The sequence below is a fragment of the Cebidichthys violaceus genome, unplaced genomic scaffold (assembly GCF_023349555.1).
Source record: "Cebidichthys violaceus isolate CVI_PGR_0920_01 unplaced genomic scaffold, fCebVio1.0.p SCAF_5, whole genome shotgun sequence".
Lineage (NCBI taxonomy): Eukaryota > Metazoa > Chordata > Actinopteri > Perciformes > Stichaeidae > Cebidichthys > Cebidichthys violaceus.
In genome coordinates this window covers 5,603,209-5,629,617 of record NW_027176705.1, presented here as the reverse complement: position 1 = coordinate 5,629,617, position 26,409 = coordinate 5,603,209, and the positions used below count along the sequence as shown (strand labels likewise).

Sequence of the window (26,409 nt, the reverse complement as noted above, 5' to 3'; positions counted from 1 at the left end):
GAGCAGTCAGCAACCCAAATAGAAAAGAGAGTGAGAAATTGTAGAAAGATAAAAAAAAGGAATAAAAATCTTGCTCTCTTTCCGGTAATATCTTCTTATGTCATCTGGTTGAAAAATATTTGCCTGCGGGTCAGGACTCCCCCTGTTAGAAAAAGGCTTCTTCACGGCTCTCTGCTACATTAAATATCTGGCCTCTGCGTCCCATTTACTGCTGCTAGCTATTAGGGGAGAGGGAGAGGGAGAGACAGAAACAGAGAGAGAGAAAGAGAAAAGAGAGAGAGAGAGGGGTAGGAGAGAGAAAAGGGGAAGGACGTAAGGTTGACAGAGCAAGAAAGAACAAAGTAAAAGAAAAAGAGGTAACTGAAAGAAAATATAAACAGGAGGTAGAAATAGTAAAGAATTATAAAACAATGATTTAAAACATATAAAACAGTTAATAGAGGGAAATAAAGTGACAAATGGAGCTGCTTTTGTAAAATCTCTTCTATTTAATGTTGTACATCAGTGTGTGTGTGTGAGAGTTTAGTGCCCTTGGCAAAATAATTCAGAATGGACAGTAGTTAGCCACCCACCGGAGCAAGCTGTTACCGCTTCCTTTTTCCTCCACCCCCCATCCTCCCCCTCTCCTCCCCTCCCTTTCACTCTTTTCACTCGTTCCTCCCTGTTCTCTTTCATTTTACCTCACATGAAAGGATAGTAAAATATTGTGACAGCAGCATAGAGTTCACCTTAAAGTCCATGTTTAAATGCTCTTGACTAATGGGTAAATTTGCAATTAGAAAAATATATGATAAACATGCTCCCTGATAACCGCAGTTGTATTATCCTTTGATTGGTCACTGAAATGTATTATAAGGCACTTCAACTTGTTTAAAAAATTACTAGTTGTATATGGTGTATTTCTTGGCCACATTGATAGTGTCACTGGGGTTAGAAGAGAGTCCCTGTTTGTGCTCCTTACCTTGTATGGACTGTCCCAATTGCCATCAATCATGCTTGATGTTTTTGTCCTTTTGTCCTGTTAGATAGTTTGAGTCAATTCTCACTCTGGTCAGGTGTGCTTCAGGCAGAACTAAGTCAATTTATGCCACAAAATGGTGTCTGGTGGTGCTGTTGCGTTCAAGCAATGCAAGAGTCAGAGTTAGTGGGGAAAGAGACATGAAATACAATCTGGGAAGTCCAGTTTGAATAACATATCTATGAGTTTGATTGGCTAACACAAAGCCTTCCTGGATAATGCTGCAAAAGTACAGCTTCAACTTTCTTGGCGGACAAACAAAACGCCCTCTGCGTTGGCACCTCCCTGCTGCACGGCCGGCTTGGCCTCATTCAAATAAATGGGGCCAGGTCGGGGTTTTTTTTCAGGACTGTTGTCTGTCTGAACGTGATGTAAACATAATCTTGCGAAGTACAGCACCGCTGGAAACTTGCATGCATGCTCTGTGAACTATCTCATAAATTATGTGGTTATTGTTAACACTCTAAAAGAAATGTGTGTATAAATCAGAGACAAAAGACAGGTGTCAAAACTGGAAGCCTGGTTTTAATTGATATTGCTCTACTGTAATAATCCTGAAAGGCATAGTCTGGAGTAACACATGTAATGTTTCAACCCATAGTAGTTTAAGTTACAGAATCATAGGTCTCTCTTTTTGCATTGAACAATATATACAATGTGAAATAAATACATTTACACAAATGGACATTATTGTTGGAGCACACTTGTATGATACACGTCACAAAAATATACAGGTTATCGTTTCTTTTTTTTTTTTTTTTCATTTACTGATGTGAAGCACATCTAAAATCTACGGACATGTTTTTAATAACACTACAGGGTCTTCTCTCGTACGCAACTCTTCTCCACCACGCCAGGGTTTTTTCAATCATTAAATATCCTTTGTATCCAAATGTCATCATTCTGTCCCCCTTAAATATTTTCTTCACATTTGCAAATTCAGACTGCAGGGTTAGCCGCAGCACAAGTGGCAGTTACATTTGGGGATTAAATACAACTAAATGACTAAACACTGTAGAGCTGCAGATAGACACAGTTTGGCCTTAGCAGATTTCAGGGGCAGCCATGGTAGATGGACAATCCTGCTTTGTCCCTATGCCTAAATAACTTGTCCTTCTGTTCCAGCTAAACTATTGTTACATAGAGTATTTGCAGCTAATGGATCTAAATTCCAGATGAGGGCGATAACATGGTGCCCGAAGTGCAACCAGGTCAAACTTTTTCTGTCAATGTCTTTGTGAAAACCCAGACAGTTCTTCTTCCAACACTCCTCATAGAAAATACCAGTTTGGTTTGTTGTCATTTAGATGGTTTTAGCTTTAACCACAGAATAATTTTAACAGCTTTAACAGCATTTACATGTATAACCCAAAACACAAACAAGTGCAGCTCATGTCTCGTCATTGCACAAAATATTGCTTTTTAACTCGAAAAAAGAAATGTTGTATGAAAACACGTTTGTCCTGTACATTTAAATAATATCTTGGCTATGAGCAGCAAGTTCATCAAACCCTCTGAAAGAATCACACAATCTCCCTCCTGAATTTAGCTGGTAGATTTATTCTTTTTCACTAGGAAAACAAAGTGGCACAGGGTGAACCATTTTCTGTCATGAAACACATATAACTACAGATCAGTATTTGCGAGTTTAGAAATTTAACTTTGTGTCATTTTAAAATGTGGCTATTATTTAAATCCAGCTCAGCCATAATCACCTCAGGGAGACGTGTAACATCTTTCATCGCCTTGAATTGTTCAGAAGTGCACAGCATTGGTTTGACAACTGACAAATAAATAAAAACAGTAACAGAAGAGAAAAAATAGTAAGAAAAGAGCACCTTTCTTCCATAAGTCGTTTGTAGATTAATGTACAGTGGATGATAAGAAACACCATCTGTCTGACGAGATGGTGTTTGAAGTTGCAACCAAAACAGGAAATTCAACTGTCATCAGGGATTTTGCCTAATATGCACCTGTTAAATTATTTGTATGTATGTTTTCTCAGATTATATGTTAATGTTTAAGACCTTTGATGAGTCCAAGCAAGACTTTATGCTATTTGTAGCGCAGAATCTATAAATGAGGCAAAATGAGTAGAGTAACATGTTCATTAAAGGAGATTTTGAGTTTAAATCTAAAGTTCTTAATTCTGGGGCCAAAGCAGAAACTTGTCCCACAGTGTAATGAGTGCATGGTGCACAGAAACAGTAAGTGCAAACAAAATGTATTGAGCTTTCCTTTAACATTTCCCATCAACCCACTAGAAAACCTATAGTCCTAAACTTTCAACTGTCCGATCACTTTTTAATCTTTGTTGTAAAAGAAGATATCTTCCTGGAAATGAGCTGAAAATGGGACACAAGTTTTTCATCTTCATATTTTCTCTTTTTGACTGCTGAAACAGTAAAGATGATTGAGCCGAGCTGTATGGAAGGCAGTAATGTACAGCAAGTTTATCAAAAAAGAGTCACCTACAGTTCTGAATTACTCAAATGTCCTTTTCATTTCATCGTTATTTTAACCTAAAGATATACAGTATATTGTTTATTCTACAGGAAAGTCACACAAATGATCCCTTTTTTAATACTTGTATGGTGTTTCTTCATTTAGATACTAAATATTTAATCATTTATGTATAGTTTGGTAAAGATGAATACTGTAATTTGATCTTGGTGGTCTAGTTTCTAGAAGAAGAGCCTTATATCTGGTTCGGATCATTGAGAGAGAATCCGGTGCCCAGACCCCAGCGGACTGATCTGACAGACAGACAACATGGCCTCTACTCTACTCTGTGTTGTCTAAAGAAGAAGCACACAGCACAAGAACGGGAATCACCACAAGAAAAAGTACAAAGCAACGCCTCAAGAGGACTCAAAAGAGGAGGAAAGGATCAAACAAAGAGAAACAAAAAACAGATAAAACTAACGAAACAGGGTTTTTTCTTGATAGAAAAAACAGCGAACATGAAACACACATCGAGGCTGAACTACTTTTTTTTTTTTTTTTCTCGATTTTGTTTCCAATAAAATGTCTTATGTTAGAATTATAATCTGTATAATTTACAATATACAATGTTTAAGAAGGCTGAGAAAATACCCCTTACTAATATTACTGATGTTTGATACAGAGCATGTGATGTTAGAGATCAACTATACTTAACCTGCAGCACTCCTCTGCTGTGACAAGTTGCCATTTTAGATTAGATTACACCGTCATCTACATTACACATTTTGGCATTCTTATTCGGCTTTAGAAATGACATACATAATGATGTAAAAAATCCCTCAACTGTCTTCACCTGTTTAAACTGTGATCTGTCAGCCATACGGTCTTACTATAATGATGAAATAAATGTTTCTTCACTCGACTATAAAATGTCAGCTTCCTGTAAGCTCAGCTTTCCATTTCTTGCAGCTAAACACTCTACTTAAATTGAATGGGTAACTATTGACTTTGACTTTTAAAAAGTCTGTGATTCCCCTACACAATTTAAGACTTAAGTCTTAAGACTACCTATTATTCATTTGATCAATTTAAACTTTATTTGATAGGATGGTTGGTTACCACCATTACAACACATAAACCCGTACTTTAAAATGGTCAAATAAAGTCTCTAACAACAAGAAGTTGAATCGCGAGCTCTCATGAAACAGCCATTGTGGTGTTTTAATTATTTTGATGATTTCCTCTGCATAGATCCAGATTTAGGTTATTCTGACGGTCCCCACACTTGAGGACAAAAACTGTGTATGACTGAACATTGGCTTTTAAACAAAAAACTGTCTTGATTCAATCAGACAAGAAAGGTGCACACATCAGAGCCATGTTATTAATTACAAACTGGATGTTGGATCTTTTTGTTTTTAGCTGTTTGTGTTGCTGCTTCAGCCCTCATGATAACCATTCTTCACAGAGTTTTTATGTGACGGCAGCATTAACATTCCACACTCACATATCTGGTCCATATTTGTTCCTGTCTTACTTTCTCTAACAAAGGGAATATTGACTGTTATCTAATAGCTTATGGCAAGTTACACAGAGAAAAAGAGAAGCTACAAACTCTCCTCAAATCCCCATTCTCTCTTCCAAATTTAAGACTGGCACGTTATGTTAATATTGCAGACTTAGTCCATATGCACAAACCCTTCCTTTAAACCACTATTGCTCAGAGTTTTCTAAGATAAAACGCTGATTTGTTAATACATTATTACTTGTTATATTTATATATATATATATATATGATAATTGCTGAAAGTGGTCAAGCTGATAGAAAAAAGGAAAGACATATTGATTGATTCAGTTTTAAGAAGACAATATTAATAACAAAAACAAAGCCGTGTTATATGTCATATACAGGATGACAGTTATTTACAACCCTAATACTGGTTTCATCGCTAAGATTATTTTCAAGACAGAAATAAAGAAAAAAATAGAGAGTTTGAAAGCAACAATAGTTGTTCTTCATTCAGTTTTGTCAGCACACCTTTCCTTCTGGTTTGTATTGCGTTGAGTGACCCCATCACTCCCTGAATGAATCACGAAAATAGCTCTGTGCTGACGCCAGAGATGCACTGGATGTTGTGAATGCAACGGAGCAAGGACGGTAGTACTGAAGTGACACTGCATTTTTTGGAGTTTGGGTAATGAGCACGGGCTGGACTATTCTTAATGGCACATTGACAGACTCAAATCTCTACTGACGTGTGTGGAGAGCAACAAACCCGGGCCACTGAGCGGCTGAGAAGGTTTCAAACAGACGTCTAAACACAGGAGAAGTGTTTGACAGAATAAATACAGAGAATGTGGACTGAGCCTACATCTACCAGCGGGACAAGCAGGAATCAATTCTTGACCGTAAAGATCAACTTTTATCTTGTTCAGTAATATTTTGACTCGTGAACTCTGTCAGTCAGAAACATTTTCAGCATCGTCAAGTGTGCAAACACTGATTCTATGGTTATACTGAGGCCAAGGTCTTCAACAAATACAACAAATAGTAAAGTTGTGGTTGAAGTAGAGGAGTCATGGAGAAACCAGGAACTGAATTTAGGGAGAACCAGAAAGTGTTTATAGCAGTGGTTTCTAATCCTGGTCCTGGCCCTGCTGGTTTTCATAATAACCAGACCCATTTTAAATAACTGGTGGAACAGAAAACCAGCAGCACTTTTGAGGCCCAGCATTGAAAGCCACCGGTCGATCAAACCAGAAACAGTTTTGGGTTATGACAGTAAAGTTTGCTGGCATCCTCTGAATGGATGAGCTCCATTCTTTGGCAGGGTAAATCTCCTCTTCTTTTCTTTCTGTCCATCCATCCAAATTTCATTGTACATGTAATTTGACAACAAACGTCATTCTAGTAGTTCTTTAGTGTTCCTTTTTTTTCTCCACTCGTTGTCTTCTTGAACACTTAAAAAACTCTGTTGGGGGAAATGGGGAGGGGACAGGAGACACAAGTGCAGTCGTAGAGTCTCTTAGAACTAAAATGAAGAGTTTTTAGTTTCTTTTAAATGTGTCCTCATTTAAGCGCATGTCTTTTAACAACATCTTAAAGTTATTAAATGCATAAGAGTTTTGCCATCTTCAATGTTCGGAGCCACTGTGGTAACTGTTGAGTGATTTTTAATAGTTTTAAAAGGAAATATCGTCTTCCCTTGGTAGTATGGGGGTCATGTCAGTCTGTCAGCAAGTTTCCCCAAAACAAAAGGTTGAGTGAGCACCCTTTAGTCAAAGACGCTGGAGGTTCAGGTAAGAGGTTTAGGTTACTTGTTTGTACAGGAGAGGGTGTCAGCAGAAGTACTTCAGGAACATATTTCTGTGTGTGTGCGTGTAAGAGTGTGTGCGTGTAAAAGAGCAGGAGGTCATTCAAAGTGAGATTCGGACCGGCGCCTAGCTGTTCCCCGATCTATTCTCCCGTCCTCAGACCTTGGCTTCCAGCAGCTCCAAGAAGAGTTTGTGCATTGGGACTTTGCCGTCCTGCTTGATGCTGTAGAAGTGTTGCACAGCTTTGGTGGAGGTCTGGCGGAGGAGGGGGAGGGTCATGAGCAGCTTGCCAGCCCGGCGGGGGTCCTCCTGGTGCTGGACAGCCTCATAGTCCTGCAGGGCCTCATGGAGCACATCTTGGAGCTTCTGCACTGCATCCACATCTTCAATATGCATGGAGTCTGGAGAAGGAGGGAAGACAAATACACGACTACAATTTAAATGTGAACTAAAATCTATTTGAAGAGGTATTTGTAGTATCTTACTATGAAAAACATAAATAAAAGGATAATAGGGGGTTATGGTTTAATGTATTTGTTATTATTAGAACATGAAGCAATTGGACAATGCATTTAAAATAATCATCAGCCTCTTTTGCTGACTGAAATGCTTATGATCTGAATTTTCCAGCATCAAAAGCAGGCACGTTTTTCATTGCAGAAACCTCCTACAACTCTCGAACAGTATGTGTCTCTGTCAGTACCTGTGCCCCCGCTGTCTGCTGTGTGAGTGAGGTGCTAAAGATTTAATCCAAAATCCAAACAGGCTCAATGCAGTGATGCTACTGACAGGTCACAAACTCAGGGTAGGACATTCTTTATGGTGTAGGGAAATGTGATCTTGACATATATCAAAAAAGTGCTAAATACTTCTCTACATTTTCATTTGAATATAAACCAACACCAGTGTTTTATTCTGCACACCAAAGAGATCTTTAACATATTAATCATACATGTAGTATTTTACAAGTTTTAGCTTTAGTTCAAAATGCCATTAGAGTTTTTAGCATTGCTGTGTAATATAGATGTAAAACCTACAATTTCTTGTTAGAACTAAATGTAGGATTGGGGCTTTAAAATCAGGGGCCTCTCTCTTCTCTGCCTTTAAAGTGTGGATCTATGGGTGTGATGAATGGACACACAAAGAGACGAGTGGGCGGAGAAAAAAGAGATGGACTTGTAGAATGATGGAGAGATGCAGGAGCACCTGAGAGTCTGTGTGTGTGTGTGTGTGTGTGCATAAGCATTTGGCTGCACACATCTGTAATCTCTCTTTGAGGTGGCACGTAAGGTGCGTTTTAGCATATGTGGCAGTAAAGGCTGAGAATGTCCCTCAATAGTAATGCTCCATATTGCCCCTTAGGGAGGCAAAGTCTTAATGTGAGCTGGCCTTTAGCTCGCAACCTCCGATCAATGTCTCCGATCAATGACTACATGCATGTTAAATAATAATCACAAGGCAACTATTGATAGGCCACCACACCCTAACACACACACACACACACACACACCCACACACACACACACACACACACACGCAAGGTAGATCTGTAGAGGGGATGAGACCTACAGTATGAGTGCATGTAGAACACTAAAACAATGCTATGGTACTGTACTTATTACACAAAGTCATGCTCACACCTGCGGAATACGATCACACTTACACACTAGTAACCCTCGACAAAGAAAGTCTGAACTTACACAAACATGGTGAGTGAAACACAAAAATGATACAGTGCAGATACAGTCAACATAAAATGTGTGAACACAGCCACACACACATTGAAGTCCACGCTTACGCAAACACAATCAAATACGAAGTGTTGGATCTATAGAGTGTAATGCATGTATCAGTATGCAGGACCAGACCAGTCAGTGGGTTGGTTTCTATAGGGATCAATAGAAAACTCAGCTTCTATCTGTTCTCAAATTTTTCACTTTTCTCCCAATTTAAATAAGAGTGGGTGATCCAAACGGCTGGATTTTGCCACTTGATGATATTTTGCTCAGTGGAAAGCTTTGTTGCGGGAGGGAAAAATTATATTCATTAAGGTTAATGAGGTGGATAGTTATTTTCATTTTGTAATACAAAAAGAATATAAAACATAATTATCATCCAATACAAACATCTGTTTTTCATATCTCTATTTTATTGTATGTCTCACTTTTACTTTCATTCTTTTTATTAATTTTGAGGAAAACATTTTCAGGCCAAATATTTAGCTGCCCCTTATGCAGGGTCTCTTGTTACATAAAAACACAACATAAACTTTGTATCAAATGTACCGCAAAGTGAAACAAACACATAATAAACATGTACTGAATGTACAAATTTACGAGTATTACCATCACTCGCAATTATAAAACAATTCCCTTCTCCTCGTTATTCTTGGATTTCTAATAAGCGGTTACCTGAGGTGCAGCCTATAATGACCATGCGTTAAAATGAAGTTTAATGAGTTTCACATTGTTTTTGATTACTACTGTACGTTTAGTATTAACGCTGGTAGACATGGCTGCTTCCCGAGCTCTGACCCACAGTACACTCACAAGTAAAACCGCAGACGTTAATGAGCACAAGCACATACGGCTGTTAAAACACAAACGTTAGCATGAAACTCACAATGCACACAAACACACCTAAATGAATGCACAGACACACACACCGACACACACATCACACACGTGCCTCTTGTTTCCCATGGCTAGTTTAGCTGTCTTTACATGTGGGGCACGTTTGCTAACATTTCTTAAGGCTTGGCTTCATTAATGCAGACGATTAGCATCCTGTGAATTAATTAGTGTCAGTGCCCTTCAAAATGCTAATGCTAGCATTCTGTTGTCTTGAAGAGCAGTAAGAGAGTCTGGGCAATAATGCAAAGTTCTTATTTTGGTGTCAGCTGTTTTGAATTCAATCAGTTAAAAGAACAACTATTCCTAAATGTGAGTTTTCTTAACAGAGAGGTAAACTATTCCCCAGATTTATCTGGATACTTTTTGAGTTGCATGTGCCAAACTAGCAAAGGGATTTCATCTACAGCTTAAACGATCAGTTGATTTATTGTATATTCTATCAACAGAAAATGATTTGTCAACCATTTTGATAACTGATTCATAATTTTAATCCAATTAATTATAAAGCAAAAACATTCTCTGGTTCCATCTTGTTTTGTATCTTTGCAAGCAATTTGAAGATGTCCTGTTGGAGAATGTTATGGACCAAAAGATGAACCAATCAGGAAATGAATCTGACACAGTGACAGCAATAATTTTATATCATACGGTTCACAGTGTTGTTTTGAATTGCAATAGATTTTACAGGTGGAGCTAATAAATAGTTTTAATCTTTCTCTCCAGACCTGTAAACCCATCCGGGCCATTGGTTTTAGAGGCACTAAGGACTACATGTATGTAAAACCTGTTTGCCAAAGAAGTCTTCATAACCACCATCATAATCATCAACACTGTTATCCAGCAAGCAGAACCAGCCAGCTTTCTCAACTTTCAGTCAGCAACATTTCTAGACTGGCACACACACACACACACACACACACACACACACACACACACACACACACACACACACACACACACACACACACAAATAGGCAGGGCCAAGAAATTGATTGTCACATAGCCCACAGGAAAACAACATGTCAATACTTTCTGCATGTGCATGACTATGTGTGTGAGCAAACCTTGTTCCGAGTTTCACATTAAACTACACAATAATAGTTTATGTTGAGTATGTCTTTATGCACGTGTCAGCGAAAGAGAGATCAAATTGGCATATTAGAGAAAAAGTGCTGAAGTGTACGTGTGTGTGTGTTGATGGTGGCAGAATAAGAACAAAAGGCCCCTCCCTCCCTATTCAAAGCTCTGCCATTGCATTCTCCCATTTAAACACATTGTATTGACAGCAACCCCCTTGTAATTAAAGAGTACTGAAGAGCTGGCCGGCTTCCAAGACAAAGTTCAAAAGACGGGTCATGGGAGGAAGAAGGCGCGCGTGTGTGTGTGTGTGTGTGTGAGTGTGTCAGTCAGCTGTCGATGCAGCTGGACACATCAGAGAGGGGGCTTTATCGACAGACTTTGGGTTCTAATGATTTCAGCTTATTTAACAGGCATCTGAAGAGACGACTATGCTAATTGTAAAAGGGATCGCCACTTTGTTTGGGGGTGGGAGGTGGGCTTCAGGTTGAAGATGTGTGTGTGTTTGAGTTTGTACCTTTGCCGTGTGTATGTATTCGTTAAATAATTGTTGGCATAAGTGGCTATTAGGAGTATGATGAAAAAAGTGTCTGTGGCTTTAACAGTGAAAGTGGGAGGTTTGACAAAGGCAGGTGCTGTAAAAGAAAAAAGTCTCTGTGTGTGTGAAAGTATGCATCATGTTTCACTGTGTGTGTGCGTGTGTGTGTGTTTAGATGCAGAGTATTGAAATCAGTCCTTTGATGGTTCAGTTTAAATGAGTCCCATGGGACAGGAGATTCCAAGGATTAACTCTTTCTTCACCAGACGCGTGCAAACAAACTCAAACACACAGGCAGACAAAAAAAAGTGAAGAATTTCCAACCTGAGTTAGCCAAAGCGATGGCCTTGAGAGCTACAAATTCCTCCTTCTCTAGTTTCATAGTCTTGTATTTCTTGACCAGCTGAAGGATGGCATTGTTCAGGTCCAGAAGTCCAGCTAGCTTCGACTGGTCCTCGTCCATTATGTAGTCCTCAGCATACACTAACTAAAGAGAGACACAAAGAGGTTGCAAATGAACATCCATACATGCATGTATTTATATATTTCATAATATCAATAAGCAAAAAATATGATGCTAACCTTGTCTTCAAAGGACAGTGAGCGGTACACAACACGTAGGATCAAGATCTCCATCCATGCACTCTGCAGTAGACTCATCTGGTCTGCCAAAGACAGCGTAGAGAACCCTGGGGGCGATTGAGACAAGCAAGAGAGAGGATTGTTCATTTTTCAGCCCAAAAACAGCAATGAGTTAAGCACTCTGTTTTTACTATTGTAAGTAGTCAACATAAACAGTCATGCTGAAAAAGTAAAACTAAGGTGGAGCAAATGAAAAGGAGTGAATAAAGCTGGTTTTGAAGCTTGTGCGAGGGTCAAGATCGTCTCTCCTCCCTTCCCTCCCTGCCCACCCTCCATCCATCCAGTTGACCAGAGTCCTCCTCCTCCTCTTCCTCTCTCCCCTGTGCCCAGGGCTGTTCTCTGGGGAAAGGCAGGCCTTATCTCTCTCTGACACAGCCTCCATGGATCAATGCTGGCCATTGCTGCTGCACCGCTCAAACACACACACTAATTGCTGCTATGGCCTCAAAACTCCTGCTTGCTCTGGTGTCAATCCATGTCTTTCTATTTGCCTACGTCTATATCTGTCTGTCTCTCCAATCGCAATCCATGCCTTTTTATCTCTCAGTGTCTAACTACGACTGACCATCTGTGTGTCTGATTCTGGCATCACCTTCTATCCATCCATCTTGATAAATCTCAAACTGCATGTCTGGTCTATTGGGGTCTCTCTCTGTTTCACATTTTTTGCTTGCGGCATTATGCCTTCGCTGCCACTCTCTGTATTGAATGTCTCTTTTTTTACTGTAATTTAGTTTGTAATATTTTCGCTGCTTCATTTCATATCTTTTGATTACATTCTTACTTAAGCGGACCAGACTCTCTCTTGTTCTCTCTCTCTCTCTCTCTCTCTCTCTCTCTCTCTCTCTCTCTCTCTCTCTCTCTCTCTCTCTCTCTCTCTCTCTTTCTGTCCGTCAATATCTTTAATGGAACACCTGCCCACTCACACCTTTCCTCACAGCTGTCCTTTCCTCACACACCTGTTCATTCACACCTGCCTGTCTGCCTATGTGTGCATTTTAGTGCGTGTGCAAGTCTTCATAGGAAAGGTAAAGACAGTGGCCCATGTGAGCACACCTGTCAGACCTCACTGCAGCCCTCCAGTGTGTGTATGTGTGTGTGTGTTTGTGAGTGTGTATGCGTGTGTTTTTGTGTCTGAGAGGAGCATCCTGCCAGGAGAAGCCGGCAGATGAGAGGGAAGATATTTCTTCATCAACATCTGCTGCCATGTGCCTCCTCTTGAGATGGTAGGTGTGTGACAGTGTGTGTGTGTGTGTTGGTGTGTGTATGTGTGCATGTGCGTTAGGGGCTCTTATCTCACAGCGTGTTGATGGGTAATGGCAGGCGTCTCATTATGTCCAGGTTGCAGGCTATTGTTGTTTGTAATGTGCTCTAATTCATTCGTCAACTGTTAACATATCCAACACACACACACACACACACACACACACACACACACACACACACACACACACACACACACACACACACACACACATATATACAGTAGATAGAAACTGCTACTCAAACACATACAGTATCACATATGCATAGACATAAATGCATAGGAACACACTGGAAGGAATCCAAATGTGAATGATTGATACACACACACACACACACACACACACACACACACACACACACACACACACACACACACGGCACAGTGAAGGGAGCAGTACTGTTGCCAACTGGCAGTGTCTTCTTCTACTTAATGAAATCATCAGAAGGGATTAGAGGTGAATTTCTTAAGGGGGTCTTCATGCACACACCGAGATGTACACACACATCTCTTTCACAGAGGCAGATGTCTTAAGGGGGTCCTTAGGACTTCACCACTCATTGTGGGCAGGGGAAATAAGCATGGGCACTGCTAAAAATGCACACACTTATTGAATCTGTTTAAACCCTGGGGTCAAGTGAAGAGAAGAGGACATGAGTAAGGGGTTAATATAATTTAATGGTGTCACTGGTTGTGTGTTTAAACTTGTCTGTGTGTATAAGTGTGTGTGCTTTTTCAGCGCTCTGGCAGTGGGAGCAACACGCAGGGTTCAATCAATTCACACACATCCCTCTGGTGGAATTTGATCCAGGGCCAGTGGAGGACCACATGGCTTAAAAATTGGGCAAACACACACTCATGTGCATACACACAGAGTCACGGATACACAAAAAAAAATAGTAAATGTCATCCAAAACATGCCTGAATGACTAGCATTAAGTTCATTACATGATTAGCACATACCTCATACATCAACAAACTTCTCCCTAATTACACATAAAATGCACACATACGTGCACAAACACACGCACAAAGGAAATACCGATAATTAAAACCCCTGTGATTAATTTATTGAGCTGAAAGTGCAGCTTTTCTTATTGAGGTACACATCAATGATTTTTATCAGGACACGGTTTGTGTGTGTATGTGTGTGTGTGTGTGTAGGTGAGTGTGGTGTGTGCTTTTGCGAATATGTGTATGCTTTATATTGCGTACTTGAACATAATATACATTATTGTCCTGTAAGCGTGCTGGATTGTTGTTTTGCCAGCATGTTTGCATTCTTTGCATATGCATACATTCCCATACATGTTTCTGTGAGTCTCTATATGTGCGTCTCTATCCGTGTGTATTTCTGTGTGTTTGTGTATGTGCCCCTCCCTGACCCCTCCCCTCCCCACCAGCCTGTCTGCGCTGTTCAGCCATCCAATGCCTCTTATCTGTCTGATTAATAGGCGGCCAGCTTCAGGACAAATTAATTAACAGATAACGCCATCTCTCTCTTCTTCGCTTCCTCCCCTCCTTCTCATGAAGCAATCGATACAGCAGAAGAAAAGAAACATCAATGGGAATTTAGTGCTGATGATGGAGAGAGAGAGGTATTGATGGAGAGAGAGAGAGAGAGAGAGAGAGAGAGAGAGAGAGAGAGAGCATGAGAATGAGTGAGACGAAGGAAAGAAGAAAGTAAAAGGGAGAGAGGTGTTAGACGGAGAGGTGGTGGTGGAGATGGTGCTGGGAGGGGTGGAGACCTTTCTTTCATACCTGTGATTTCACTTGACAAAAGAAGGTTCCCTATTTGGCTCTAATTACATTTCCTTTCTGCCCATTGTTGATAAGGCATCTCATACTATGTGTGGGAGTACGAGTGTGTTTGTGTATGTGTGGACGTTGTACAGCCTGTGTTTATTGTGGTAAAGGTGGGCTGAGCTGAATGTACAGTAATGTACAAGGGAAATGAAGCTCAAAGCTTTGCTTAAATATATTGATATAAACTTTAAAGAAGAGAAAATTGCTACAGGACGTGATCGACAGGTAAAGCTTTGTGTTCCCTGGGCACCATTATTGGATATATGCTTATGTCTTTGAATGAACTCTACATCTTCTCTCATCTCTCATTACTTAGAACATACCACTTCCTGGCCTGGATTTACTAACAAGTATATCACAGTTGGATATAAACTTCCTTTTTTGGAGACAGGGTTGGATATTGATTTAGTTTTTGCCAAACACAAGAGTGTACATACTGATTAGGATGAGGAAAGGTGTGCATGAGGTCAAGTTAATGACCCAGACTATGTATTTAGTTGGATATGTGTGTGTGTAGAATATTAGGACGCTCTCTTGTATCTTGTATCTATGAAGGTACAGGGAGAGAGAGTGAGAGAGCGTGTGGTGTGTGTAGGTATGTGTGTGTGCCATACATTGGTCTGACAGAAAGAGGCTGCAGTGCAGTCATGCAGACTTAACCTCTACTGCTTGCTCTCGCGCTCTCTTTCTTTTTTCCTCTTCCTTTTACTCTATCAGACACACACATGAAGACAAACACACACACAAACACACGTCGATTCCCCAGCCACCCTGCGGCCTGTTTGTCTGCCAAATGAGTCCTGACTGCACGTTTACACCCGAGACCGCACAACAGTCTGGCACAGACGCACACACACACACGCACGCACACACGCACACACGCACACACACACACACACACACACACACACACACACACACACACACACACACACACACACACAGGATAGCCCTCTCTCACGCCCCAGTTGCTACAAAGACACACACCAACACAAATATCCAGGAGGCCTATATTTGTTTTCTTGTGGTTACAGGGCAAATGGGAACCAGTGAGAAGCTATTGTGATGCTTATGAGTACATGTGCACTTGTGTGTGTGCAGTTTGTGGCATTTGTGAAGTTACTTGTATGTGCGTGCGAGTCTGTATGTGTTTGTACGATAGTGCCTATACATCTGCAATGCATAATGCATCAAAGAAGCGTATTCTGTGTGAATGTGACAGGTGTGAAAACTGGTTGTAATGCTGATCTGGTCCCAGTTATTAACACACGACTAGTCTTCATAATCTGTCACTGCGGAGAAAAAGACTTTTGGCATAAATGTGGATGTGATTTGATGATTCTAGGTAAAATTGAGGAAGTGAAAGTAAATCAGATCTGTAATATTTCCCTGATACGTGTTAGCCTGTACATTATATAGACTGCACACAGAACTGAATCATTTGTTTCATCGGCAACATTTTCTTACACCTCACATTGTGAGGGGAAGTTAAACATGTGTCAATCGTGATTTCAAGATGACCACCTTATCCTTTTCTTAATTAGCAAATACAAAAATATCTTTCTCTTGACCATTTCAAGTTTATGTCATTTATTTCTGTGTACCTACGGTAGCTGCGTTGTTGTGTGTCTGCAGACAAAAGACAGTTTTGTAAATGAGCAAATGTTGAATTCAAAATCAATAACATACTTTGAAGTATATATGTATAAGTATATATGTAACATTTTCTATTTTGTATTTGCTCAATATAATTATTTAAATTGAAACCGACAAGACAAGGATAAGACATTGCCAGGGTGCCGCCAGCAGAGATGCAGGTCAGCTCAGTGCTGCTGGACCACATTTGATCTGAATGAGCCAACTACCAACTTAACCCCCAGTGTGAAAACTGTGGCCTGGACAGAATAGGCCTTGAGCAGTCTGTCTCGCATCGCGTGTAAGTCTAACCTCCAAAGCACTTACCACACAAATTTAGCAAAAATGTTTTATTTAATCATGGTGTGCAGATCAGGGAGTAGAGTTGGTAGTGGTGTTGATATCTGGTGGATGTGATCCTGGTGTAATACCAATATGCATAATTTCTGAGGCTTGTGAATTTAAAATGACGTTTTTTTAAGAAGATTTTTCTGGCATTTTTTGCCTTTGATGGAAAACATGTAAGCATCTGGAGAGTAATGACATGCAGCAAATGTCCCTAGCTGGAATCGAATCAGGAACGTTGCGGTTTTACATAACATACACTGGTTTACTTTTAATTTAGTGGTTTAACAGGCTTTTAAGTGGTATGGTTTCTTTTTTATGTTATATGTTCTCTCAGCCACATTTAGGTCCTTTTGACTATCTGAATACAAGCAGTTTACAAAATATTTCAAAATTCATATGGTGGTCCATTGGCACACTTGTAGCGGCATAACATTCTTTGAGCACCTGCTTGCTCTGTTACCAGCGACACTGTGCTCTGTCCTATTTGATCATGGCCCCAGGACACATTTAACGGGAAACTTCTCAGCCTGTCCCAACAATTTAACAGCAAAGACTCACACATTTATCAAGAGTTATCCGGATTTAAGTTGTAAGAATAAGCTTCACACATTGTCATAGAAATGTAACACAAGACAGCAAAACTGAATTCACACTAAGCACAGTTAGGGAAACTGAATGTGTACTGTAAGAGGGGCATCCTGGCCTACAGCTCCTCATTACAGGGATTAATAAGAATGACATGTGTCCAACAATGCTACAACAGTGTAATAGACATGTAATAGACATTTACCATATCTGAATTTTTCTTCTATGTTGTAACATAAAATCTAACAATAGCCACTTCCTCCTTAATGTAGTTTAATGATGTTGCTAACCAAACCTTCTCTCTCTTTAACAGAGGTGTTAAGGACTGTGATGTAAACTGATTCATGATCGTCCTGTTGCTTATTGTAAGAGAGGAGAATTGTGGATTTTCTATGTGCAGCCTGTACTATACACGTATTGTGTTCTGCAGGGGACAGATTTAAGTCTTCTGGCCCACTGTGATAGAGATTGCATTAGGACACGTGAAGTGTCCAACAGTTACCAGCACATCGCTGCCCCTGTGTGTGTGTGTGTGTGTGTGTGAGTACATGTTCTGTATGCACCCTGTGTTACGCGACTCCAGTGCTCTCTCTCATACCACCTTTTGTATGCGTTTGTGTATAAATTTGTGTTTGTGTGCACATTGTTGCATGCTGTGTAACGCAAGTGGTCCCTTGTGATGCTTTTTGAGTATGTGTGTGTGTGTGTGTGCACATTTCAAACTGTTTTGTACCATACGGCCAGACGCCGGCCCAAATGAACACGGACCCCCTGTGATGGCTTTGGCCAAGCTGAAACAACACACACAAAATACACGCACACGACAAGCACGCTGGCAAATGCTGTGACACACACACACACACACACACACACACACAAACACACACACACACACACACACACACACACACACACACACACACACACACACATCCACCAGCTGACCCAATTACACAGAGATGCGCAACGAAATGGAAACAACTCCACCCAGAGATCTAGCTAATTTAGAAAGGCTTTAAGATACACAGGGCACACACTCACATTCACACATACGTGTACACGTGATGTGTTTATGAAAACATCATAATTTCAAGTGGAGTTGATATTATATGAAAGTGCAAATCAAGTTGCTCTATCAAAATCATTTCAGTGTATCAAAAGTGTGTTTGTGTCTGTGAGTGTGAAGAGCATGCAAATATTTGTGTCCAGCCTGCAAGTTTGTATTATTCTAATGATTTGACTTGTAAGCCTCTGTACACTGTGGATACTGAGGCCAATGCTGAAGACACTTCAATATGGTTCCATGAAGGAGCCATGTCTACCTTCTATAGTTGATATAGTACAAATACACAAATGTATTCGGTACGCTATCAGTTACTTTTCTAGAACACTTATACCACACACAAACACACGTTATCACCTTCATCCCCTTCACCCCCTCTTATATTGTTGGCTAAAATATATTTTTTTTATATTTCTCCCCTCCCCCACTCCTCCCTCCATATCCCCCCTTTTTCTCTGTGCGGCCTCAGGGAGAGTAGAGCAGTCATAGGGTTGCAGTAGCCTCTAATCAGTGTGAACAGCAAGCTAATTACCAAACCCTCAGCCCTGGCTGACTGTTAATTGCATACATTAGACACCATCAGCAGCACTGCAAGATTAACACTTAAAATCTTCCCATTGCTGTAGTGGGGATGAGTGCTCTCTGTGTCTGTGTGTGTCTATGTGTGTGCGTGAAAGAGAGAGTCGGGGGGAGAGAGACAGAGGTGGAGAGGAGGGTCGTGTGCTGTATTCTCCCTGTTCACGTGTGGTATGTGCTGCCTCTGTGGTTGCGGGTGCTAATATTTAACACTTAATTAGAGCTAAAATGGAGACACAGCAACAGCAGAGATGTGTGTCGAGTGTTATAGCTGTTGCCGTGGCGGGGTTGCTTGGGTGGGGGCGGCCGGTCGTTGAGGGCAACCCCAAGTCTCTGTGGAGACGACAGATGGAGTGACATTAAGAGCATTGCAGTGGAGGCATTTCAAATAATAAAATATCAATATTTACATTTTAATTACCCACTTCTAGCTCCACCAGGGCCATGTCGAGGAGTGTGTGGGTGAGTGTGTGTGTGTGCTAGCTCCACTGGGGTCATGTCTTCTTATCTCTTTATAGAGTCAAGTGTGCTGCTCAAGTGACAATAGTCTGCTCTGCTGGAGAATGTCCTGGTGAAATAAACATCTAACAAAATAACTAATTTCTACACAATTACTGTTTTCTGGTATTATTTGTCATTTTTACTTTTTCTTTTACTCAATCCATCCTGTCTTCCTCTCTAATCCTGTCTCTCCCTTCTTCAAAAACAATGCTGACACAGGCAGGAATGACCACTGTGTGTGAGAGCATGTGCACACAAATCTGTCAGGGGAATTCACCATGTGTACACAAAACTGAGAAGCTTACACACCAACACTCTCTGTCTGTCTGACTGTCTCTCTCTCTCTCTCTCTCTCTCTCTCTCTCTCTCTCTCTCTCTCGCACAGAGACACTGCTGACAGACAAAAAACATTGAGCTGAAATACAAAATACATAAAAGAATAAAGAGGACATAATTTGGATATTTGTATGCCTATACTTGACGTCTAGGTAAAAGTATATCAGGCTAGGTAAAAGACAGCTGGACATACCGTTTTGTTGGTGTTTTCCACTAACTCAAAAGCATCATTAGGAAACACACTAAGACACTGATTGAACCTTACATCAAAATTCATACCCCAGGGAAAGTCACCCCATGTCTATCAAGACTCCACGAGACATATAAAGAATGAGTCCCTCTCAGGCCATCGGCAGCATCCAGTCAGTGGCATACAATAATGCCAAGTACAGTACCACAATTTTAGCTTTGTTAAGTGACAACTCATCCCAACTTAAAAGATTCCATTGCCACAGTTGGACAGTTCTCTACATGGAACAAATGAAAAGGCGGAATACTTCCTGGGAAATACTTTAGAGCCAGGGATTGAATTATGTGAAGGACAACTGGGTTTAAAAGCAAAATCAAGATCAAAGAAAGGTATCTATCTATCTATCTATCTATCTATCTATCTATCTATCTATCTATCTATCTATCTATCTATCTATCTATCTATCTATCTAGTCTGCGATTAATTCATTTCCCCAGCTTGCTCAATTAACTGGGTTGTGGTGGTCTATTGATCTCTTGGTGGATTATCTTTTCAGACAATATCCTACCATACCATATTCTCCTGAAAAGAGTAAATCCATAGTCCAAGCATCAGCAAATGGGCTGCCCTACAATCAAAACCATTGGGCAGGAGATTTTTTTTCATATACAAAGATGATTACATGACATAGTTTGTTGTCACATGTATTTTGACATTTTCACTAACAACATTTTGCATTAAAAAGGGGGTATTGATTTATGAATAGAAACTTGCTGATTGTGGCTTTAAAACAAAATCCAATGGTCCCTGTCCAAGCCTGGTGTCTGTATATGAGATTATGAGGCTGTGTTGATTCTATCTTCCTAATCCCCCGTAGCTTTCCATAGAGAGAGGACCTCAGAAACTCCACAGGGATTAATTTACCATTCACAGATTAGAGATATAGGCTCCAATATCATCATCCTGGACAAGCATTGAAAGGAAAGGCTCGACACTGGAGCAAGAGAGGACAGAGAGAATGAGAGAGACATACACAGACGGAAAGAAAGACAGAGATGAAAACGAATGCGCACAGAGAGACAGCCTTCTTTCCTACAGCATCGTGCCTTAATGTCCTAGCTCGAAGACACGGACATTAGACCTCATTCCACCTCCTCATCTGGGCCTGAAAAAGCCTGGGCTGAAAATCTTAATTAATTGTCCAATAGTGCTGCGGGGTCATTATGCATTGCAATAAAGAAGCGTGTAATTATGAGATTTAACAGCCATTACCAAGGCCAGGAACTCATATGTCATCATCAGCAACCAAGCCAATGGTTTGGTAGGGCTGTGTGTGTGGCTTGATGGACAGCACACACACATGCACAATACACAATACACACTTGCTTATTGTTCATGTAGGTAAATGGTATTTACGTGTTTTAGAGAAAAATGTGTCAAACAGTTGTAGATATACACACATATGCATGTATTAGACTAACTAAAAAACTAAAAACGTATACAGGCAAGAACACACACAGAGAAGCACAGAGAAGCGCGCGCGCACTCACACACACACACACACACACACACACACACACACACACACACACACACACACACACACACACACAGTCATCAGTCTGACCCAGACAATAAGGCAGCCAGCTGTGATAGCAGCCTGCAGATGAAACATCCCATCAAGATTAAATAGACAAAAAACTACACACATTATTACTGCTGTGTGTGTGTGTTTTTTGTGTGCATGTGAACACACAGTGAAACACTGAGACATTGTCTTCCGCCACATAGCAGGTGGGGAGTGACAAGTGCTGTGAACAAACACATGCACGCTATTTAATGTACATTATTGAAAAACCCCAAAAAGTTAGACGAAAAACATATTCGATAGGAACTGGAAGTTGGAACAAAAAAAAGGGAAATAAACAGCCAAATGTGAAGATCTTGGCATGTGAAATGGAATGATATAGCAGTGATTCAGTATGTCAAATGTCTGCTGTAAGAAAGGCCTATTGCTTTGAGGAGTGGTGGTTATACGTTTGATATTAGAGCATTCTGTTGGAGTTTCTGTGTTGTAGGAACAGTATCCCTGATAGTGTGACCACATGAACACAAAGCAAATGTATGCCTTGTGTTATTTCTCATTGACGTAGCTAACTAGCAATGCACACTAAGCTATGTGTCTTTATAAAACAGCTCAGGTTCTGACGTATCTTCGATCGCCTGTTTTCCTTTTTCTTCTCGTCTTTGTGAAGTGACAATCTCTCTATACACTATAAGAAGTTTTCCATCTATATGTATCCTAATTACAATAAATGTTCATGTGTATACAAAATGTGGGTACCTTAACATACATGTAGACAAAGAACCAAGATGCTAATGGTTGGTTATAAACCATTTAACACATGGTTATTCTATTTTACCTTTCAACACTGCTGGGTCACACCCAGGCACAGGAGCAGACCCAAACTGTTGCCTATCTGCAGGTGTTTTCTTGTGTATGTGCAAAAGGTGTCCCTGTATTTATGGGATAATACCTCTATTAAATTAATAAATTATTTGTCTCTTTGTGTGTGTTGTGTGCACAGACCATAAGTCTTCCCCAGCTGGTGGCAGGCACGCTCCAATCCCATTTTCCCACCTGCTTATTCCCTGATGGAAAGGATGAATCCTCGACTGTTATTTAAGAATGATGGGTGAAGGATGGGGGAGAGAGAGAGAGGGCGGTAGAAGAAAGGGGGAAGGTAGAAGATGAACAGTAGGAGCATCGGGCATAACGGACAAGTGAGAGAGGGAGAGTAAAACATAGGGGGAGTGAGGAATAAACAAAAATAAGAAGAGGAAGAAAAAGGAGAGAGAAGGGGAAGGAGGTGAGGATCAATGATGGGGGCAAGAGAGGGAGAGGAAGGCCGAGATTGAGCAGAGTGCATAAGAAAAAGAGAACATGTATAGATAAAGAGGAGAAAAGGGAAGATTGAGACAGAAACAGCGAGGAAAGGTAAAAAGATAAGAGAGAGAATGTGGGGAGAGAGAATAACTATTTTATGCCTGTCTGTGAACTTTGCATGAACCGACAGAAATAATGTGATGCCATGACAAGCCTGTCCCTCCTTCCACTAGATTTGCTGCATGCATAGGTGTGTGATATGTGTGTGTGGGTAACTGTGAATTCCTGTATGTGTGTGAACTCTTTATATTGCTTTTGGTGTGTGCGTGTGTGTGTGTGTGTGTGTGTGTGTGTGTGTGTGTGCCCTAACAGATAGAATAGGATGATGATGATTTGAAATGGAGTTTGGCCTGTGCGTAATTATGATCATCTATCTTTATGCCCCGCCAGCATATCATATCATATCACATCACATCATCTCTCTCTCTTTCTTTCTCAGGCACACACACCCACACACACAAACACAAAAGCAAATTGAAAGTAGTAAAAGCTGACTGTTTGCTAGTGATGACTTAGATGATGATGGGCTCAGATGGTGTGCTGATTTATTTGTTACTGCTCGTCTGATGTCACATATTATAAAACTGTGCACGTCTGTGTACGTGTGCATTCGTGCACATTCACTGTGTATTAGTGCGACATTAGAAGTGTACGTTTGCATGTTCATGGGTGCGTTTATGATGTATGTGTTTGTGTGTGCATGCCTGTGTGCATGCTTATGGACGCAGCTTTTTTCTGGTGTGTTTTGTGTGTGTGACAGACATTATTTGATGCAGATTAGTCGGTGTACTCAGATTGCAGGCTGTGTCTCAAAGGCTGATAGACAAATGAATTTGATTTGCTAATGTAATCACACTAATAAGAAAAACAGCAATGGGCTGCAGAGAGCAAATCTAATGACTTCAATATTTGTGTTTTTTTTCTCACTTTTACTTGAATATCCATCTACTGAATGTCTTTCATGACAATTTTTTTTAGAATAGAATCAAAATTATTAAAATGACTTTTAATCAAAGGCTGTAATCGGAAGCTGAGCAGAAAAAAACAATGGATTTACATCAGACACTACTTTTAAAATCAGTGTAATTTTTAATATACAGGCATTTCATTTACTTGTTAACGGTGCTGTTATTACTAAGGATACTGTTGGTGATGTGATCATATTTTTTTTTACGCACACAACTCCACTATCATAGGCTGCCGCTACCCTTCGACTTCTTTGTGTTTTATATTTCATTTTGAATTCTGGTCTGATATGATGTGACACATGTGGATACAGAGACAGCTGGTACTAAGCGTGAAGCAAGTTGTGTGTTTCCGTATGAAGTGTGAGGTTGCTTGAATCTAAAGGCATAAGGTGTGTGTCAGCACCAAGGTGTGACCTGATAGAGGTAAAAACCAGTGTGTGTGTGTGTGTGTGTGTGTGTGAGAGAATATTTATGTTGAGTGTGTGTATAAAGAAATGTGTGTTTTTAAAGCTGCGTGTGTTTGAGTGTCATCATTGGCACATCGTCATGGAAACACTGTCAACACCGTGATGACAAAACAAACACAGGGCATCGGACAGACAGGAGAGTCAACACAGACTGAACGTGCCTTCAGGGACTGAATATGTAGGTGCCTTTGTGTGTGTGTGTGAGTGAGTGTGTTTGTATCACAACATCAAATTTGGCATAAATAACTTACTAACAAAAACAGCATTACAGCGTACTAAAAATAAGGGGATTTTAAAGTTTTCTGACTTTCTAAATCTTATAGAGATATTCCACAGACACATTCCCAATAAAAATAGGGGTTCTATTTTGTTAAATTAACTCATATTACAGTGTTTAGGGGAACATTTTAGGTTAAACCATAAAGACTAGAAAGTGAAGGAAAGTAGATAAGACAACAGAAAAGCAATGCACAGAATAATTCCCTCCACTGCTTTCTCATATTGATGACATGCTTCCAATACCCACAGGCATAATCCAATAAAGAAAGCCCAACTTAATCCAAACATTACGCTCAGATATCAAATATTCTTTTCCTAATTTGATTTCATCAATATTTGTTTTCATCTGCAAACAAGACTGCGTTTGTTTATACTGTATGGGCTGCAGGAAACCATGGTGGTGGTGGCGCACTGGACAATAAGATGTCTTTTCTGCACAAATGTGGACAATGAAACACACAAACACACACACGCACGCACGCACGCACACACACACACACACACATAAGCAAACAACCTCTAAATGTGTTATGTAGCTCAGGGATGAGCAGAAATGGAAATCAAACACCCCCAACAGAGTCCAGAGAAAATCAACAGCGACTTGAAACATACATAAAGATATGTACTAGAGTGCATAAAAGAAGCCAAATTGAGCAAAGCAATGAACTAAATCAAGTTCTGATTTTAAATCAGATCAAACTAAACTCATTCATCAGTTGAATGTCATTAGAATCTGGAGAAGACAGAGTCCGTTATGTCACTTCAAGTAAGACAGAGTGCTGTCAGGAGGAGTTTGTTACAAAAGCAACCTTATGAATTAGTGTTCATTATGTTTTTTAATCAGCATAGGAACAACAGTATATGCTTCAGGCTAAAGAATGATTACTGACAACTTTTACACAACATTTAACCATGACTGGCCAATGCTACCCCATCATTGGTCAGTCTGTATTCAAGGGGTGGGACATAGCGGAGACGCATTTTTATTTTGGCTAGAGTTTAAATCATGGGATAATTTATCAGAAAATAGATTTGAATACCTCTGAAATTTCTCTGCAATTCAATGGACTTTCCACCATATAAGTAAACCTTAAATTAACCCTTTGCATGTTATGCCTATAAAGACTGTGTTTGCTTGGACGCTACCATGTAAATGTTTTTGTCTTCACACTGTGCTGAATGTGTCTATGTGAATGGACTGTATCTTTGTGTGTTGCGTTTGTGTGTTAAGAAGGCACGCAGCATGCTGTGACTGTCAAGGTGAACTAGCCTTAGCAGACAGAATGGGGCCAAATCTGCTTGTGCGTTTGTGTGCGTGTGTCCATGTGTATTTCCGCGTATGATTTTTTGTTTTTATGAGTTTACGTGCACATGTGTAGCTGGACCAGCCGTTTTATTGTAGAGGGCAATGGCACTGAGAGGGAGAGATGGACTGGAAGATGATTTAACAATCGGAAAAGAAGAAAGTGTGTGTGTTTGTTTCTGCGGAGGGATGTTTTCTTTTCTGATTTACCACTCTATGACCCAAAGCCCAACAACCTCTTTGCTGATTGATGACAACACCAGACTTAATAAGGAGGGCCAGGGAGTGACATCATCACTAGTCTAGGCTTTTACATTTCTCTATCAACACACACACATACACACACACAGACACAAACATACACACACCCATGTGCACGCGCATACGCGCACATGCACGCACACACACACACACACACACACACACACACAGTGATGTTCTGCCTCTCTTGGAGCTCATTGTGAAGTGTTATA

At 40.3% G+C, this 26,409-nt stretch overlaps 1 protein-coding gene across 3 annotated transcripts in view; it reads right to left on the bottom strand.

Annotated features, from left to right (window-relative positions):
- Positions 1-1,535: 1,535 nt before the first annotated feature.
- The window catches only part of esrrga (estrogen-related receptor gamma a), a 74,569-nt gene continuing 49,695 nt past the window's right edge, over positions 1,536-26,409 (bottom strand). For all 3 annotated transcript variants that reach the window (XM_068730635.1, XM_068730632.1, XM_068730633.1), the window contains exons 7-9: positions 11,609-11,715; positions 11,351-11,513; positions 1,536-7,179 (exon numbers count right to left, since the gene is read on the bottom strand). In XM_068730635.1, coding sequence (XP_068586736.1) covers positions 6,935-7,179; positions 11,351-11,513; positions 11,609-11,715 — 515 coding nt within the window. In that variant the 3' untranslated portion in view covers positions 1,536-6,934. The remainder of the gene's footprint in view (positions 7,180-11,350; positions 11,514-11,608; positions 11,716-26,409) is intronic.